The sequence below is a fragment of the Chenopodium quinoa genome, unplaced genomic scaffold (genome assembly GCF_001683475.1).
Source record: "Chenopodium quinoa cultivar QQ74 unplaced genomic scaffold, ASM168347v1, whole genome shotgun sequence".
NCBI lineage: Eukaryota > Viridiplantae > Streptophyta > Magnoliopsida > Caryophyllales > Amaranthaceae > Chenopodium > Chenopodium quinoa.
Genome location: NW_018744502.1, coordinates 6,886,469 through 6,903,395, shown reverse-complemented (window position 1 = coordinate 6,903,395; position 16,927 = coordinate 6,886,469). Strand labels below are relative to the sequence as shown.

At 34.5% G+C, this 16,927-nt stretch overlaps 2 protein-coding genes across 2 annotated transcripts; both read right to left on the bottom strand.

Annotated features, from left to right (window-relative positions):
* Positions 1–3: 3 nt before the first annotated feature.
* LOC110698102 (putative protease Do-like 14) lies at positions 4–12,479 on the bottom strand. The gene is made up of 7 exons (XM_021875504.1): positions 12,353–12,479; positions 7,995–8,128; positions 6,720–6,837; positions 6,222–6,314; positions 1,260–1,361; positions 1,051–1,133; positions 4–305 (listed from the first exon to the last, which is right to left on the bottom strand). The coding sequence occupies exons 2-7, from the start codon at positions 8,075–8,077 to the stop codon at positions 233–235; spliced, it is 552 nt and encodes a 183-aa protein (XP_021731196.1). The 5' UTR covers positions 8,078–8,128; positions 12,353–12,479; the 3' UTR covers positions 4–232.
* Positions 12,436–16,352, bottom strand: LOC110698100. The gene is made up of 5 exons (XM_021875503.1): positions 16,158–16,352; positions 15,361–15,420; positions 14,611–14,727; positions 14,392–14,519; positions 12,436–12,630 (listed from the first exon to the last, which is right to left on the bottom strand). The coding sequence occupies exons 1-5, from the start codon at positions 16,243–16,245 to the stop codon at positions 12,469–12,471; spliced, it is 555 nt and encodes a 184-aa protein (XP_021731195.1). The 5' UTR covers positions 16,246–16,352; the 3' UTR covers positions 12,436–12,468.
* Positions 16,353–16,927: the final 575 nt, after the last annotated feature.

The window sequence follows — 16,927 nt, the reverse complement described above, 5'->3', positions numbered from 1 at the left end:
CAATTTTTCAAAATAATCAAACCAATATTGGCATATGATAATGTTCTGGAAAATTGATTACATTGCTTTGAAAGGCAATTGCGTTAACTGATTTACATGGAATTTCTTTCAAATTATCAGCTAACATAAGTATATACACCATATTTCTGACAAAACAGAACTTTGCAAGACCCAGCCTCACGTGTCTCGTCTATCATGAATCATCACAACGGTATCTATGTACTCTTAAGTCTTAACAGCGGAAGCCCTCGAGACCTGTACGATACCTGTCAGTCTGAAGCTCTCGAGGCCTGAACAGAGGCCACCTGAGAATTATAGAAAGCTTCATTTAGAAAAGTCGAAAGCTAGAGAAGAACACACACAACATTGTGGAGACGCCACTTGATACCAAAATTAAATAGGCTCTACTCTAGCGATATTATGAAACCCTAACAACTTACATCAAGGATAAGGACTATATATGCAATATACCTATAGGGTAGGGTGTATAATAAAGTTAGATTTTGAACCTGCAGAAACTGTCCATTCGATGATGAAGTTCCACAAGTTCATACGATAATAAAATACTCCGTATTTTAAACCTTTAATCATGTTCAGATGAGAAAATTTTAAGAAGTATTAGTTGCTTCAGTGGATCGGTGAGACAATGTTATGATAAATCATAGCATGGAATCTAATTATATCCTAAATCAAGGAATCATCTCTTCGAATAGAAAAGTTACTCCAGTCCCCCAGAAATTATAACAATTCCTCTCGTCCCATACAAAATTCCACCTTCAAAAAATTGGAAGAAATTGGAATATTGATGGATCCATATATGGATATGAATCAGAGCAAGAGTGATGGAGGAAAGCAAATTTCTTCCCTTAGAATACACAGAAATGGAGATAAGATCAGAGAATGCAGACCCATTTCTCCTTTACACTACCCTACACATGCACTTCCCTCTCATTCTCTTCTAGTCTTCCCTACCCCTCTCTCCTCCATTGCTTTCCAAAAAAAAACATAATAGTGTTCCAGTTTGGTGTAAGAGAAGCAGGATAAACATACCGATTGATTTCAGGTAGGGTAAGCCTGTCAATAACGATACTTTTGACCAGATCGGAAACACAGCCTTCCCTTCTTATAACCACCTGAAATTCCAATATTTCCCCCAAAAAAATATTATAAAAAATATAAAAACATAAGATTAATATCTAATAGATATACAAAAATATATAATAAGTATGAAATCCTCAGAAACCAGAATTAATATTGACCTCAACAGCAATTGCCTGTCTCTTATTTGCATTATCATCACTTGCCCTATCACACCTAAGCTCCATAGAGTTCTCAGCTTTATCAAACAGTACTTCAGCAAACTGAAACCAAAGAAACAAATTATGCAATAAATAACTAAATACGGCGCATCAAGATGGAGACAGATTATTCATGAAGTAATCCATCAAGCAATGTTTTCAAGAACAATACAAATTTTTAAACAATGACCACAAGGTATTCACAGAGATGATTCGGCCAAAAATATAATTTTTGACAAGAATAATACCAACTTCAATTATCCTTATTTAGATAGTCTCACTGTTTGATTAAGTGGGAATAATACCAAGTCTATTAGATGTCTACCACTCTTCCCAAAGCATAATTAGCTATTTAAGCAAGTACACACGTCACATACTATTTGCCTCAAAATTGTGTACTTTCTTCCTTATATTTTATTTTCAAGAAAAAAGCCTAATAACAATATACTCCAACTCCCCATGCCCCTTTTCTTTTTACCCACCTCCATTGTTGACCCCCTTGGCCTCCTATAGCAACAACCAGCAGCAGCACCAAACAGAAGTTACACTGATTGGTACCTGCTCCTTATTCAACTGCTAAAGTAGTCATCCAGCGGTTAAGAGACCCCCTTAATGGTAAGCAAAAACCTCATAAAAATCCAAATGGTAACAGTGCACAGGTGGCAGAAAGCGACTAGTGTTGGTGTGCAGTAAAGGAGCAGAGACATGTAAGGAAAGACGATGTTGAGACTTAGTCTCGGCTTATCTTCTTGACTAAGTTGTTGATAGCCTGTATCTAGAGGATTATTGTTGTCAGGCTATGCCAATGAATGTCAATACTCAGCTCTCAAAACCATGTATAAAAAGGCTCAAGGGCACCAAGGCATTTCAGAGTTCCCTGCGCCTAAGGTGTGCCTCTGTGCGCCTCAAAGAAGAAAGGTGCATATAATAAACAGTAAAAAAAAAATTCTGTAAAAATCTTTTTGCGCCTCCGGTGCACCTTATCAAAATCGCTTTGCCTAGACAACAAAAGGGGCATGACCCCTAACGCCTTCCGTCTCAGCGCCTAGGCACGCCTTTTCAAACACTGCTCAAAACATTTTGTGAAATCAACATACAACCCTTCTGACTACCAAGCTGAAGTAGGAAGTAGGAAGTAGGAAGTAGGAAGCCTACATACTTACTAATTGTCCAGATGTTGCATTGGTGGTGAATTGATTATCTCAATTAATGCATAAACTACATATCCCTCATTGGACAGCCTTGAAGCATTTACTGCACTACTTAGCTGATTGATTGGACAAAGAAATCACAATTTTTCATGACTCCGAACTCACTCAAAACTTTTACGGATGCAAAGAGGGCTGCCAAAAGGATGATCACGAATAAACGATGATCACAGATAAACAATGGGATAATTTATGTTTCTCAGTCAACCATTGATAACATGGAACTTACAGAAGCAAATTTTCCTACCTCAATCCTCTACTGAATAAAAAGCTGAAATATGTATTTCTCCACAGCGGTCAACTAGCAGCTGCACTCAATAAATTCTATGCTAGCAAATTATTGTAGCTCTACTCCTTAAAGTACGCCTATACCCTAAGGCCCTAATACCAATTTACAGCATTAATACCATTAGCAATAAAGTAACATAGCATAAACATTGTATATAGTAGAAAATAGGAAGAAAATGATGAATTCTGATTAATAAACTGAATTACAGTACTTTTGTATAATAATTCCACTTTTGAGAGGTGGACTCTATCCCAATTTAGCTTTCCAAAGATAACCCAAAACATTCAGCAATATTCAACATGATTATCTCTCTCTAATTAGCTCAATTTTAGAGCTTTTCCCTAATCCCAAAAATACCCATCTTCCATGATATTACCTCCATTTCAATTTATTTGCAACACTTTGGAACTAAGGCTCCATGGATTGCACCAAGGGTCTGTATTAAACCCTTTTCTTTTAGCAACGGTTCTAGATGAAGTAACTAGACCAATTCAAGATGAGGTTCCATGGTGTATGTTGTTCGCGGATAATATCATTTTGGTGGATGAAACTAAAGATGGGGTTAATGCCAAGTTGGAGCAATGGAGGCAAAGATTGGAATCTAGAGGGTTTAAGCTAAGTCGGAGTAAGACTGAATATTTAATATGTCGCTTTGGTACTCAGAGGGGGACAAATAATGAAGTGGTGAGTTTGAATGGAAAGGATTTGACCATGAGTGAATGTTTTAAGTAACTTGGGTCTGTCATCCAGAAGAATGGTGACATTGATCACAACGTGATCCGCATGATTAAGTCGGGGTGGCTTAAATGGAGAGCGGTCACGGGAGTGTTATGTGACTGGAGCATTCCCTTACAGTTGTAGGGAAAATATTACCGGACTGCCATAAACCAGTCTTGTTCCATGGTACAAAATATTGGGCTTCTAAGAAGGAGCACATTAAAAAGATGAGGTTACGGAAATGCACATGTTAAGGTGGATGTATGTGAACACTCTAAGAGATAGAACATAAATGAAGTTATTCGCAAGAAAGTAGGTGTGACAGGCATTGCAAATAAACTAAGGGAAAATTGCCTGCTTTAGTTTGGGCATGTACGCTGGAGACCCGAGGGTTCACCGGTTCGAAGAGTGGGACCATGGAGGGGTTAATCAAAGGAGATGGAAGCCAAAGATTACTTGATTGGAAGGAGTTAGGAAGGATATAAAGTATATGGATTTGCATGAGGATGAAACATTGAATCGTAAGAGATGGAGGAAGAAGATTTATATCGATGACTACATGGAATAATCAAATTTGGTTCATGTAGCCGAAACCACTTATAAGATTAAGGCCTTGATTGATTGATTGATTTTAGAACTAAGGCTTTGTTGTTGTTGTATTTACCATAAGTGGATACTACAAATTATTTGCAACAAAAGGTTTTCTTTCCTTTTTACTAGTCTTTATTTCTATGTCTCTCCTCATCACCACAACTTTACTTCTCACCCCATTAACACCCACAAACAAATTTTATCTAGATGTTAGTAAATGTCACATCCCTACAAGGTAGTATATTATTTTTTGAGGGGACCCTCTTGCCTCTTCTCTATATCAATTCATAGCATATTGGTGATTAATCACCATGGTTAACATTAATATAGTCATATCTTATATTTTCTTAATCTCTCTTCTTCATCCCTTAATCTCTCTTCAATCCTTATTCTTCATTTTGGTCTCCATGTGAGCTAATTTGTAGCATGTTGGGACTGTGTTCTAGCTTAAACATATCAGGTTGTTGATTACTCTTTCCACTTAGCACATAGGTGCGCCTTTTCATACACTGATTAATCTGCTACTAAATCTCCCTGAATTAGCCTAACCGGCATACTTATACAAGTATACTGTACTCCCTTATGAATAAAATTCAAGTCCTCTCATACTATATAAAACAATGGAGAGAGAGAGAGAAAAGTTAATAAAAATAAATAAATAAATAAGTAAATAAAAATTTAGAAGGTTCACCAGGTTACAAATTGCTTAAAGCCATTTTTGGAATGACACCCATGAACTTGAGATTAGTTCATCAATATGTGGGAGTGTTTAGAGAAAAGGAAAACTTGGGATTAATATGTGGGAGTTTTTAGAGAAAAGGGAAACTTGGGATTATTCCTACTATATTTTCTAAAAAAAATAAGAGTAAATCCAAGTTGATATCTGATATCAACGAGTTTTGTTAATATCAGGGTACCACTGTCATTTCACAATGTTTAGTAAGGGGCAAAATCGTAAAGAAAGATACTGATGCTGTTTTGTAAATGTTTCCCATTTTTTATCCCCGTTTTGAAATGGAAGCGACGTTAACATCTGCTTACCTCGTTTTGTCACTTTGATGTCTACCTTCTCCTTCTTCTGAAACCCAAATGTCGAGAACGAATTCAGGGTTAAATCGAATCCGATGAGTGTAGCTGAAAGTTTGATAACCCCATTACACTGTTGGCTGGACAACCCGATCCTTGATTGTCGGTAGCCCAGTTGGTGGGATCGGAGTTGCTATCGGAGTTGCTATCGGAGTTGTTGAATTGCCCGTGTAATCGGCTAATCGCAAAGTTGAAGACCGTGCAATCGTAGAAGGGTATTTGTTGGGAGTTCATCCCTATAATAAGGTAATTGGAATGCTAAATTGTTGTTTTAAATGTCGATTGATATAAAGGTTATTTTGTTGAATTGCGAATCGATTTTTGTTTGATATAATTCTAGCTTGACGATTGATTGTGCAAAAAAAAAGGATTAATGGTTTCTTCTAATTAGTTACTCCGTATTCAGAAGGCAATTGTAATGTAATACTTGAAAGAAGATTTTAATTTGGACAACAGGATTATAATTTCTTATTCAGAAGGTAATTGTAATGGTGAAATGTTCTTCAATATAAGTGCTTTAATTTTTACTTGATATTAGTGTTTGATTTTTATAATTGAAGGATTAGTTGTCTAGATCAGGAGTATAATATTTTGTTGTGTACAGGCATTAGAGGCTAGAAGATATGACTTGATTGTTTGTGAGATGGTGGAAGCGGATTACCCACCGTCCACCATCTTCGTTACCTCTGCTCAAGATCTTTGTTTCTCTCTCCTCCTACCCACATTTACCCAGATTTTATTAAAGGAAGGAGACGTTGTCAAATTTTCCGTCTATTTAAGATCCGTTACACTTTTGAAGTAAAATAGTGCAGCAACGGAGTCCTAGTCAGCATTCCACTAACTTACCAACTCTTTTCAAAAAAAGTTCGAAATATTTACAATAATGCCATGATATCAACATGGCTTGTTGATATCTGATATTAATGGGGACTAGCTCAAAAAATAATGTACTAGTAAAAAACAGATTATGATATGTGTATAAAGACTAAAGAGACTTGCTTCAAAAACATAATGGTAATAAATGGTATTTACCTCAAGGGGAGAGCACACAGGAATTTCATCGCAATGAGTCACAATATCACCTGGACGAACTCCTGCAGATTCAGCTGGGGATCCCTCTGTTACCTGGAAGGTGTTTACTTTATAAGATTCCACATTGAGGACAGTTATTATAAGCGTGAAATAAGTCCGAGTTTAAATGTTAAATGAAGGCCTCAAATTGTATTGAAAGAAACCCTGAACACAACAATTGAGCTATTCTCCAGAGTTGTAAAATACGGCATTCTCCATTGCAGTTTCAAGAAAGCGTGCAACGAGGTAAGGACTGAAAAAAGACATCCTTCAATTGTAAACATCACAAGCATATACAACAATGCAAACATATGATTATCCAAACGTAAGATTGGATTCAACAACATATGATATATAAAAAGCAAAGACCACTATGGATTCCACAACTAGATGGCGTAGCCTGTAGGTGATAGGTCAAGGTGTACATCCAATTCGTATCAATCAATTAAAAAAAGTTACCTTCTCTACAAATACCCCATTAATATCAGGAAATTTCTGGTATATTGTTTCAAGCCGGGCCATTTTCAAAGAATCAAGGATTCGAGTTCTCATTCCCAGCCAAGGTCGAACAATTCTCCTGCAAAATCCGGTACATATCACTACAGATGTTTTCTAAAGCATACATATAATGGTAGAGGCTTATACTGATGTTGACATGAAATTCAAAGCTCATTGTTTAAATAGAAGGAAATGGAAGAAAAAGAAGAGAAGAGAAAGTGGAGAGAACAATTTCTCTTGTTTGGGTAAAGGATTGGGGGAAGGAGAGGGAGGGATCCATATTCCCTTTCTATCTCATAAGCACAATCCCTCTAAAACTGGCGAGTTGGATGGAAAATAGAGCTCACCTTTCCTCTCCCTTTCTCTTCCCTCCGTTCTCCTCTTTCCATCCCCTTCCTTTCCTTCCTGCTATCCAAACAAAGCGTACAAAGTCAACACTACAATGTGGATTCTAAATTTCTGGTATAAAAATACATTGTTTAGAAAAAATCACTACCTCCAAAATAAAATGTGAGTGGAAAACAAAAAGTATTAAGATAATCTGAAACATAAAGGATAATTTTAAGCATGCATGGCCCAAGAATTGTAATATTAACCACTGTTTCATATGAGATTCTCAACAAAAGCATGACAGTCAATTAATTTCATGACAGAAGTATTAGTTATTTTGGAGATAATGTTGGACCATTTATAATTTTATAGTTACACCCTAGGTTGCACAAGAACGGGTACTGACACAAATTCGAGTAACGGATACGGGAAAACGTCTATCTCATAATAAGGGACGCGGGTACGGGATGTTAAAATTCATATAATATATGTAAAAAAAAATTCACCATATATTTGTCATTCCGTCCTCTAATAGGTTTGGATAAGGAAAATGTGTCACTTTTTTTTTTTTTTTTTAAAAAGGTATAAGGAAAGTGTGTCACTCATCAGGGGAAAAAACTACTGTATATAAAATACATTAAAGACGGATTTTATTTAAAAACATAAAATATGTCAAACTTACATCATATTTCAACAAATTAAATGTGAAGATGCAAGAGAATAATGTTTATTACGTAATTAATTCAATCACTTAAAAATTAACCACTTGAATAAGAGATCACTGTCAGCCATTAACTAGTTAATTTTTCAATGATTGACTAAAATAATATCAAACAAAATAAAGCAAGTACAAAGTATGGAAGGAAAACAAAATCATGTAGAAAGGAAAAACCAACAATGACATACCCATAACTTTTGAAGTGCTTCAAGCATCTCAGCAAAATGGTATTGGGAAGAAAAACAAAACAGCTTGCATCAGTGAAATTCATTCCAATAACTGATCCCGAAGCGATGTCAACAAGAGGTCCGCCAACGCCATACTAGGACATAAAAAAAGAAGGTAAGCAAAATGTCCTGAAAATACCATTGCACTTCATCAAAAAAACACACAAAACAAATGTAAATACTTTGTAAATATTATAATAAATCATTATTACAGCTTGGAATCTATAGACTGAAATTATATTTAACAACATAATACAAATTGAAAAGTTATAATTGTACTATCCTATTTTCATTAAAAATCAGACCATAAAGCAACATAGAATAACATTTCCACAGGATTATTAAGTGAATACAACTTTCCCTTGGTTATATAACTTAGTCCCCTAATAAGTCATCCAAAAAAAGATAGTCTCCTATTAAAAAAGATAGTCCCCTATTAAGAAAGACAATCCCCTATAAAAAAAATATATAGTCCCCAAAAGGTATATTGCTGTCTGATTTGTAATTAGGGTGGTCTTTCTCTTTGTTCAACAACATTTCACTACAAACAATGGACTCCAGGAATTTTATTTTTATATCTGGGGAAGAAGAAATTACTGGAAGAATTTTCATTTTGCTCGTTTCTCTCTCATTTTACCCAGTAATTTTCATCGTCCAGTAAGTATTATCCCGCATTTAATTAAATTACTGCAATTAGGAGTATATTTTTTTCAGTCCATTTCTTTACTTTGTTCTTGTGAAGTAAACTAAAATTAAATTGTCATTGTATTTTATTGCTAATTTTCTTCAATTTTGATTTTACCATGGATTTGTTAGTTTTATTGATTATTGTTGTGTTATTCCTCTTATTTTTTTACTCCACGGCCTTTTTTATTAGGAAAATTTGATTTAAATAATCCAACCTTTGGCCGGTATATTTTAATAAAAACATTTTAATTATTCTACAATAATCCCAGTTTTACCCCCATTCTTTTTTATTAGGCCAAACCAGTCATCAATTTACAACAACAGGTTACCTTGCACGTGCCACATTTTGATTAATCTAATTTTTTTAAAAACTTTTTTTTCAAAAAAAAAAAAAACATTTATATTTTCATTTCCCCTTTCCTCCATAACTTCCTGCCAACACCAGAGCAACCAACCCCCCACACACACCACCAACACAACCCACTACCAATTCATAAACCACAATCAGCCACCCCTCCACTGCCCTTGCCCCTTGCCCTTACCCCGCACCCCCCCCTCCTTCCTCGCCCTTTCTCCCCCACTCCCTCATCGTCAATCTCCACCTGACCCAGCCACCCTCCTTTATCAAAACTTGAAATTAATGGTCAGTAATTTCGATATCCAATGAATACCCGTCGAATCCACCTACCTCAGTCGAAAAACCCTCACCCACCTCCAAGAGAACCCCCACCCATCCTCCCTCAAAACAAAACCCAGAAGTATTCAAGGTGGGTTTTAGGAATTCGCAGTGTATAACGTGGTGGGTGAGGTGATAAGTGTTTTGAGGTTGGTTACAAGGTGGCTGAATGGATGAGGGTGTCGGTTTATTTTGGAATTGACAAAATTTTTATGAAGAGACTTTTTTTTGGCAAATAATAAATGAAGAGACTTGAGAATTTTTTCACGTGAGTTAAAGATGTGTTAACTAGCCAGATAGTTAACTAGAGGTCCCAAAAGGTGAAAAAACTAAAAAGATAAACCATTGTTAAAACTAACTTTACAGCCTTCATTTACCCCACAAATCCTCTATAAGCAAAGGCTTTCAAAGATCATTATAACCAAATATTTACAGAATTTGTTGTATACACCCGGGTGTACTGTACACCCAACTAACCCAAGGTTAGTTTTTGCTCTAGATTTGATGATTAAATAATAAACAATCATCAAAATGAGAACAAAACACTTATGGGTGTACAGTCAACTGGGTGTATATAACAAGCTCTCAAATATATATAACCTCATCTTACTTATATTTCCCACGTCAAATGTGAACAGGCACCTGTAAATTACATCATTACAATGAAGACAAATATTAGCCATGCTATAAAGTATGAACCCATACAATAAGCAGTTAAGCACCGCACATGATCATATAAATTAGATTATACACCGAGATGCATGATTCTCATTGTGCACACAGCTTTTGCTGGCAACTATTGAAAAGTGCAAAATTAAGGTTATTAATTTCCAATTTTAACTTGTAAAGTATATTTTTGCAAATTTTAGGAAGAGAATGCAATACTAGGGATTGAACATATCATTGTAGAGAGATTTATTTTAGAAATTATGAATTTCAAAGCAATTTAGGAGTTGATTATAGTCAATAAATTTAATATTAGGAAGATGAAATTGAAGAACTCATTATTGAAAGAATTTATTTCAGGTTTATATACTTAAGAGTACTTTTATTCCGGTTTGTATTGTATAAGGTTGAATATAATGTTCATTTCATTATAAAGGATGTTCTTTTAAGTTTTAACACATGTGCTTTCTCATTATGATCCTTCTTTAATTGTTTAACAAGAATTGAACCTTTTTTTTTTTTTTTAAATGAGTTGTACGTTCTTTGGGTCTAAGTAAAATGTATTCTTTGTAATTTACTTTATGAAATATGCTCTTCAATGAATGGAGATTAAATATGCTAATTGGATATGAACAATATGTTTTTTTGTACTTGGATAGTATGTTCTTTAAATCTTTCGAGTTCATGTTCACTTGCTTTAACCCATATTTGTTTTTGAGTTCATGCTTTTACCCCTTATGTTCTTTTGAGTTCATGTTTATTGTTAGAATATATGATAATTATATTCTGATTTTATTGTATATCCTATATTTGTTATGTATTTATCTTGTGCATAATTATAGGTAGATAGCTATAGATTAGCTCCTTAATCTAAGGCTTAATACTAGGCTAAACTCTCTCTTGTACGATGTATATATTCTAGCTAATGCTAATGAAATGGCAAGCCAGAATATATCAATGGCACCTTTAAAGAGTTTTTTTATCACCATGGAATGCTATTCCGCCTCTCTTGTCCTCATACCTCACCTCAAAATGGAAAAACCGAACGACACATAAAATCAATAAACAATATCATAAGGACCTTACTTGCTCATGCCTCTTTACCTCTCTCATTTTGGCATCATGCTCTAAAACTGGCCACGTATCTTCTAAACATTCTTCCAACCAAAATTTTAGGATTTAAGTCTCCAACTCAAATTCTATATCAATGTGATCCCATATACTCGGAGTTATGTGTTTTTTGTTGTTTATGTTTTCCTCTATTCCCGTCTATTTCTATTCACAAATTAAAACAAAGGTCCACTCCTTGTGTCTATCTTGGTCCCGCTCCAAATCATAGAGGGTCAAAAAGTTATGATATGTCAAATGGCAAGTTTATCGTTTGTCGTCATGTGGAATTTGTTGAACATGAATTCCCATTTTCTAAACTTCACACTCCTCATACTAATGATTACAATATTCTTGATGTCAATCCTCTTGTTCATTACATGCATCACAACCTTAGCCCAATCCTCTTGCCCATTTCATTAGCATTAGCCAGAATATATACATCGTACAAGAGAGTTAAGCCTAGTTTAAAGCCTTAGATTAAGGAGCTAATTACCTATAATTATGCACAAGATAAATACATAACAAATGTAGGATATACAATAAAATCAGAATATAATTATCAATTTTATCATATATTCTAACATTTATATTTTTTAGCTTTTTATGCTCTTTAGGGTTCATGTTCTATGAATTGAACCGATATGTCCTTTGGGATACTCGCTTTCTATGTTTTGAGGGGTGCCATTCTAAAATGAGTGCACGATCCATGCTAAAGCTAAGAATAAGAATGAATTTGCACTCATGCCTAAAATTTTTGGTTCAGAATCTCTGACCTTAACCAAAGGAAGCCCCAGTCTGATGGTTTAGTGTTCATAAGAATCTGTAAACCTATGCCAGTTGATTATATGCAGCTACAAGCGAAGTGAACCAATAAGTCACAATCTAGGGTTTATTGTCGGAGACATTTGATGCTATGTGCAACTAATGGACACATGAAACAAGAAATCTGTTTTAGTCAAACACTATAAAATTCTTCAGTTAACATCAATTTGAAACAGTTACCAAAAAAAAGAAAAAAAAAATGTTAATTATCTTATATAACCTTTGTTCTATAAGTCATCACCAATATGGTTTCAAATTAAGGAGCATTAATTTAAAAAAAAAAAAGGAAATAAAATTAAATGGAAGAAGCAATTCTCCAGGTTTATTAAGGAATCAAGTGGTATAAACAGCCACTTACACGTGATATTACGCAGCCTGTAGGCAAAACATCATCAGAATCCAAATTGTGGTCTTTGAGCAAAACTTCTCCCTGAGCAGCCAGCAAATTGTACGAGCTAGCATGTCGACCAAGGGCTACCACACTCTTCCCAGGAGAAAACAGCTCAAAATCAGGCAGAAGAGTGCAACATGAAGTTTAGGAACAGATGGCACCGTAAGAATGGCAATATTGTGATGAAGATCAACATGTGAAATGGAACCAGGCACTGTTTCGCGATTGGGCAAATGTACTTCAACCTGAAACAATAAACACCATCGGCTTAAAGTTATCTCTCTATGCTTAACCATGGCTGTACATTTTATTTTAGTTTAATTCAATGACACACAATTAACTTAAATAAATGATCCTAACCTTTATTAGTATTTGAACCGCGTATGACCATGCAACATATCCTTCAAATAATAAATATCTTTTTATATATAATTTTACATGTGCACACTAACAAAACTTAGTTATCTGTTAATACGGACCAAGACATTAGACTGAGCTGGTAAATATTCCCATTACACACCACTCAATAACTCCAAAAACTTCCTTGATTTCTTAGTATTTGATTGCAACATTCACAAGCATCAATGTGCAGCAAGTTTTATACAATCCTCAAGAAAACTACATATTACAAGTATCACATGTAACAAAAAGATCAACCAAAATAATATTGTTAAAATGATTCAGCCAGCTCATAAGAGCATTTTTTACATTGTCATAGGCCATGTTCAGCGATGGCATTTGAGGCTATAAAATTATGCAATGTAAAAGGTTATAAAATTTATCTCAATCTATATCATGATATCATCAAAATGTCAACTTTTAACAATTCTTACCTAAAGATAATTTAAGATACTAATGGTCAACGTTGTTCGTTGGAAAAAGTGCCAAATTAAATGGGGACAATAAAAGCACCTAAAGATAACATTTCAACTACTATCTTTGTTCGAATTTACTTGTATTAGATTTTATACAAGTGGAAAAGCAGAGTAATAAATGGGAAGGTGAGTGAAGGAGTGGGACCCAAATCAAGAGAAAAGGATAAAAATTTCTTATACAAGAAATGCGGCAAGTAAATTAGGACATCCCAAATAAGAATATGGGGCAAGTATAGAAGGAGTGATTTTCAATACAATAGTGTTGCTATGCCAATTAGACCTAGAACAGGAGAAGGGTGCTCCATCAAAAGAAGGATAAGAAATTATGAGCAATTTTTAGGAAACTAATAGACAAAGACCTTTGGGTAAAATCTTAAGGGTACATGGAGAGGTATAGAAGCAATGAAGAGGATGCCACCAAGCAACACCACCTTCATCAGAAGTTATTTGTTAAAAAATGTCAGCATAGTATGACAAGCCACCTCTGCTGCTATTAATGGGCTATGTAAATCGTGGGAGGTGCTCCCAAGAGAGCAAAAAAAAAAAAAAAAAAAAAAAAAAAAACAATTTAGTATCTTCATGAGTTCAAAGGCTTTAAATCCTTTTCATCTACTTTTATAAACGCTGCTATAAAGCTTAGCAAAGAAACATCACCCAAAGGGGTGGCATTTTAGTTAAGTAATTGACTGTGTATCACTCAAGAGGAAGAAACGGAATAGAGGTTGGGTGAAGCCACAAGGATGCTTCGAGGAAAGCACTGGGGTTAGACTGGGGGTTGCTAGCATGCTGGTCACAAAGAAGGACAGGAACTGAGTGGGTTATGCACTCAGCAACAATATAACATTAGCTATTTAAGACAAAGTGTACGTTTCTAATTTGTAGTCACATATCACACTGTGATCATGGAGATGCACAATATAACACCCACCATACACCAATTTAGCATGTTGTTACTGAAATTGAAAACACTACTAAATTTAATACTATCAAGTATCAACCATAATGTTTCATTACTAATCTCCAAGCAAAGGAAAAACATTCAGGAGTATACATCTTGTAGGAGTGGTAAAGTGCTACATATACCACAAGCATAAAAAACAAGGCATGAACACTATAAGTAATAAGACTAACCGTAACATTGGTAATGGTAGGCATGGTATCCTTATATCCTATGAAGAGACTAGCAGAGGTTAAGATCGTTCCATACATATCATTCCACTCGATGAAAAATCCTGAGCAACTAAAACGGAATTTTTCTCCTGTAATAAAATAACAAATTTGTCAAAATTCATTTACAAATCTGCTTAACAGATTCTTAGAATTAATCAATAGGAAAATGCCCAAGCATACCTACGAAAGACGTCAGTGCAACAACAGATGGCGCAACTCTAAAAGCAACAGATCGTGCAATTCGACTATTATAGTCACCTTCATCCAAGGTACAAAACTCTCCATTATTTCGCAATCCTGTTGAAAGTGAACTGAATTCAATATTAGCCCCAAACAAACGGTAAAAATTGACAACAACGTAAGAATGCTCAATTGAAAAAGTCAAGTTCTACAAGAATAAGCATATTTAATATAGCGACACTCATAAATAGGTCAGTAGAATCTCTATTAACCCAACCATACAATTAGAGATGTGTAGCATTTTATTTCTTCAAATTAACCCATATTTGCAATGGCGAGTGTACAATGACTACTTATAGCCTCCATTGTACTCAGAAATGTGTAAAAAAGAGAATAAATAAGACCATATATTGCCAGTTTTCTACTATTCCTCAAAACTTGTGTATAGCTACAGCCCCTAGATTTTAGAGTTCCTGGATCAAGACATTCCTTCTTTAGTCCTTCACTAATTATTGAAACACAATTATACAGGACTACAAGAGTATGCCCCAACAAACAAATCCAAAATACTTGTCTGCGTCCAAATTTAAAATTCAGAAATAAGATTGCATATTTGCAGTCACGAAATTCCTTTGAAAGAATCAAACTAACAATAAGACCATCTATACATTCTTAAAGCATTCATTTGATATCATGTACAATATAAGGATAGACATGAACAGATTATATAGTAAAGAACATAAAACATACCGCCTACATATTTTGGCTTTTTATTAAACTTCAAAGGACTAACTTTTGTTTTTATCGTCGCTGCCAATGAAATAAAACTGTGTTAACAAAGAAAATTTGTTATGATCAATAGATTAAGTATAACTTTTATATCATAAATATATATACAGGTAACAGGCTCATTGTTCAATTACTAAATAGCGAATATACAATTCACATAATACACACACTTTAACCAGTTAATTTGGCAGCATGATTCCAGCTTACGTGGCTCACTCGAGACTTTGAGTCAAGTACATATCTATACAAAAACATACTTTCAGATAAACTATACTCTCAGTCAGGATACAACACAATTTATCCCCCGTCTCAACCCCGTGCTTAACATTCACCAAGAATTCACTAAAACACCGTCTGTCAACTGTCATTACCTTATTTTAATCGCTCAACAATATGAGTATTCTACCTTATTTTCTTATTTTAATCGCTCAACAATATGAGTCATGTACCAATGTGCATGAAATTAAGAATAAGGTGCATATATAAAATAATCGCTCAACAATATGAGTATTCTACCTTATTTTCTTATTTTACAAAGTAATTAATGTCCTAGTGTTCATTTATCAAAATATTCTTCAAAATAAAATCAAACTAACACTAAATTGCAACATTGTTTTGCTAATAGTGATATCAAATTGTTAACAATAATCCAGAAAAAAAACAAACGTCGAATTTTTTATTCAGATATATAATTGAGTTTATAACTATATAAGCAAAAACAAGAAATTGATCAAAATTGAAATTACGGGGAAAAAAACCTTCGCCTCGTCGAATTTTGTCGAGTCTTTCGTAGACAGTAAGAGGACGCGATGACTGAGGTTCCTCCGGCTGATCAATGTCAGACATTGCTGCCAGTAACGAGCACCAATTACCGGAAATTCCTTCCAAAACCCAAAATTCTGAGACAATGGGCTCTTCTTCCTTATTATATGCAAATTCGAGGTTTTATTTACTGTTTGCTAGTTGCTACGAATTACTCCGTATTTGTAAATTTATTACTCCGTATATCTATTTATTTTTGGCACGAATTACCTTAGGTCGTAAAGATATAATATAATAATCTCACACAAATTCTTATAGGGCTGTTTATTAGTCCAAGACCAGACCGATCCGGATTAGACTGAAGATTGAAAATTACTCCGTAGAATTTTAAGAATTAGAGATCAGACCGATTAAGCTAGGACTAAACCCAGTTCGGACCGAGAGAATCGGTCCAAAACCCGGACCAGAATGCTTTGGACCGATTACAGAATTTTTAAAAAGAATACTAAATTTTTAATAAAGTTATGAAAAACACGAAAAAAAGCAAAGGAAAAACTATATTTTAACATCCTTTTTACGTCTTTTTTGTATGTTTAGTACAAAAAAAACTTATAAAGTTAAAGTTTTCTAAGCTTATAATTTTAATCATTACTTAAAGTTTCACGCATATTTTTTCCAAGACCGATTTTTATAAGGTTTTGGACCGAACCGTACCGAAGACCGGAAAAAAGAATTTCAAGACCCGAAGACCGAACCGATTAATCCG

Excerpts from the sequence above, each read along its gene's own strand:
- LOC110698100 (XM_021875503.1), bottom strand. The coding sequence starts at position 16,245 with ATGTCTGACATTGATCAGCCGGAGGAACCTCAGTCATCGCGTCCTCTT. Across the intron at positions 15,421-16,157 it reads CAAAATTCGACGAGGCGAAG|CGACGATAAAAACAAAAGTT; the intron begins GTTTTTTTCCCC and ends TTTCATTGGCAG. Across the intron at positions 14,520-14,610 it reads TGCACTGACGTCTTTCGTAG|GAGAAAAATTCCGTTTTAGT; the intron begins GTATGCTTGGGC and ends ATTTTATTACAG.
- LOC110698102 (XM_021875504.1), bottom strand. The coding sequence starts at position 8,077 with ATGAATTTCACTGATGCAAGCTGTTTTGTTTTTCTTCCCAATACCATT. Across the intron at positions 1,134-1,259 it reads GACAGGCAATTGCTGTTGAG|GTGGTTATAAGAAGGGAAGG; the intron begins GTCAATATTAAT and ends TTGGAATTTCAG. Across the intron at positions 306-1,050 it reads ACCCTACCTGAAATCAATCG|GTGGCCTCTGTTCAGGCCTC; the intron begins GTATGTTTATCC and ends TATAATTCTCAG.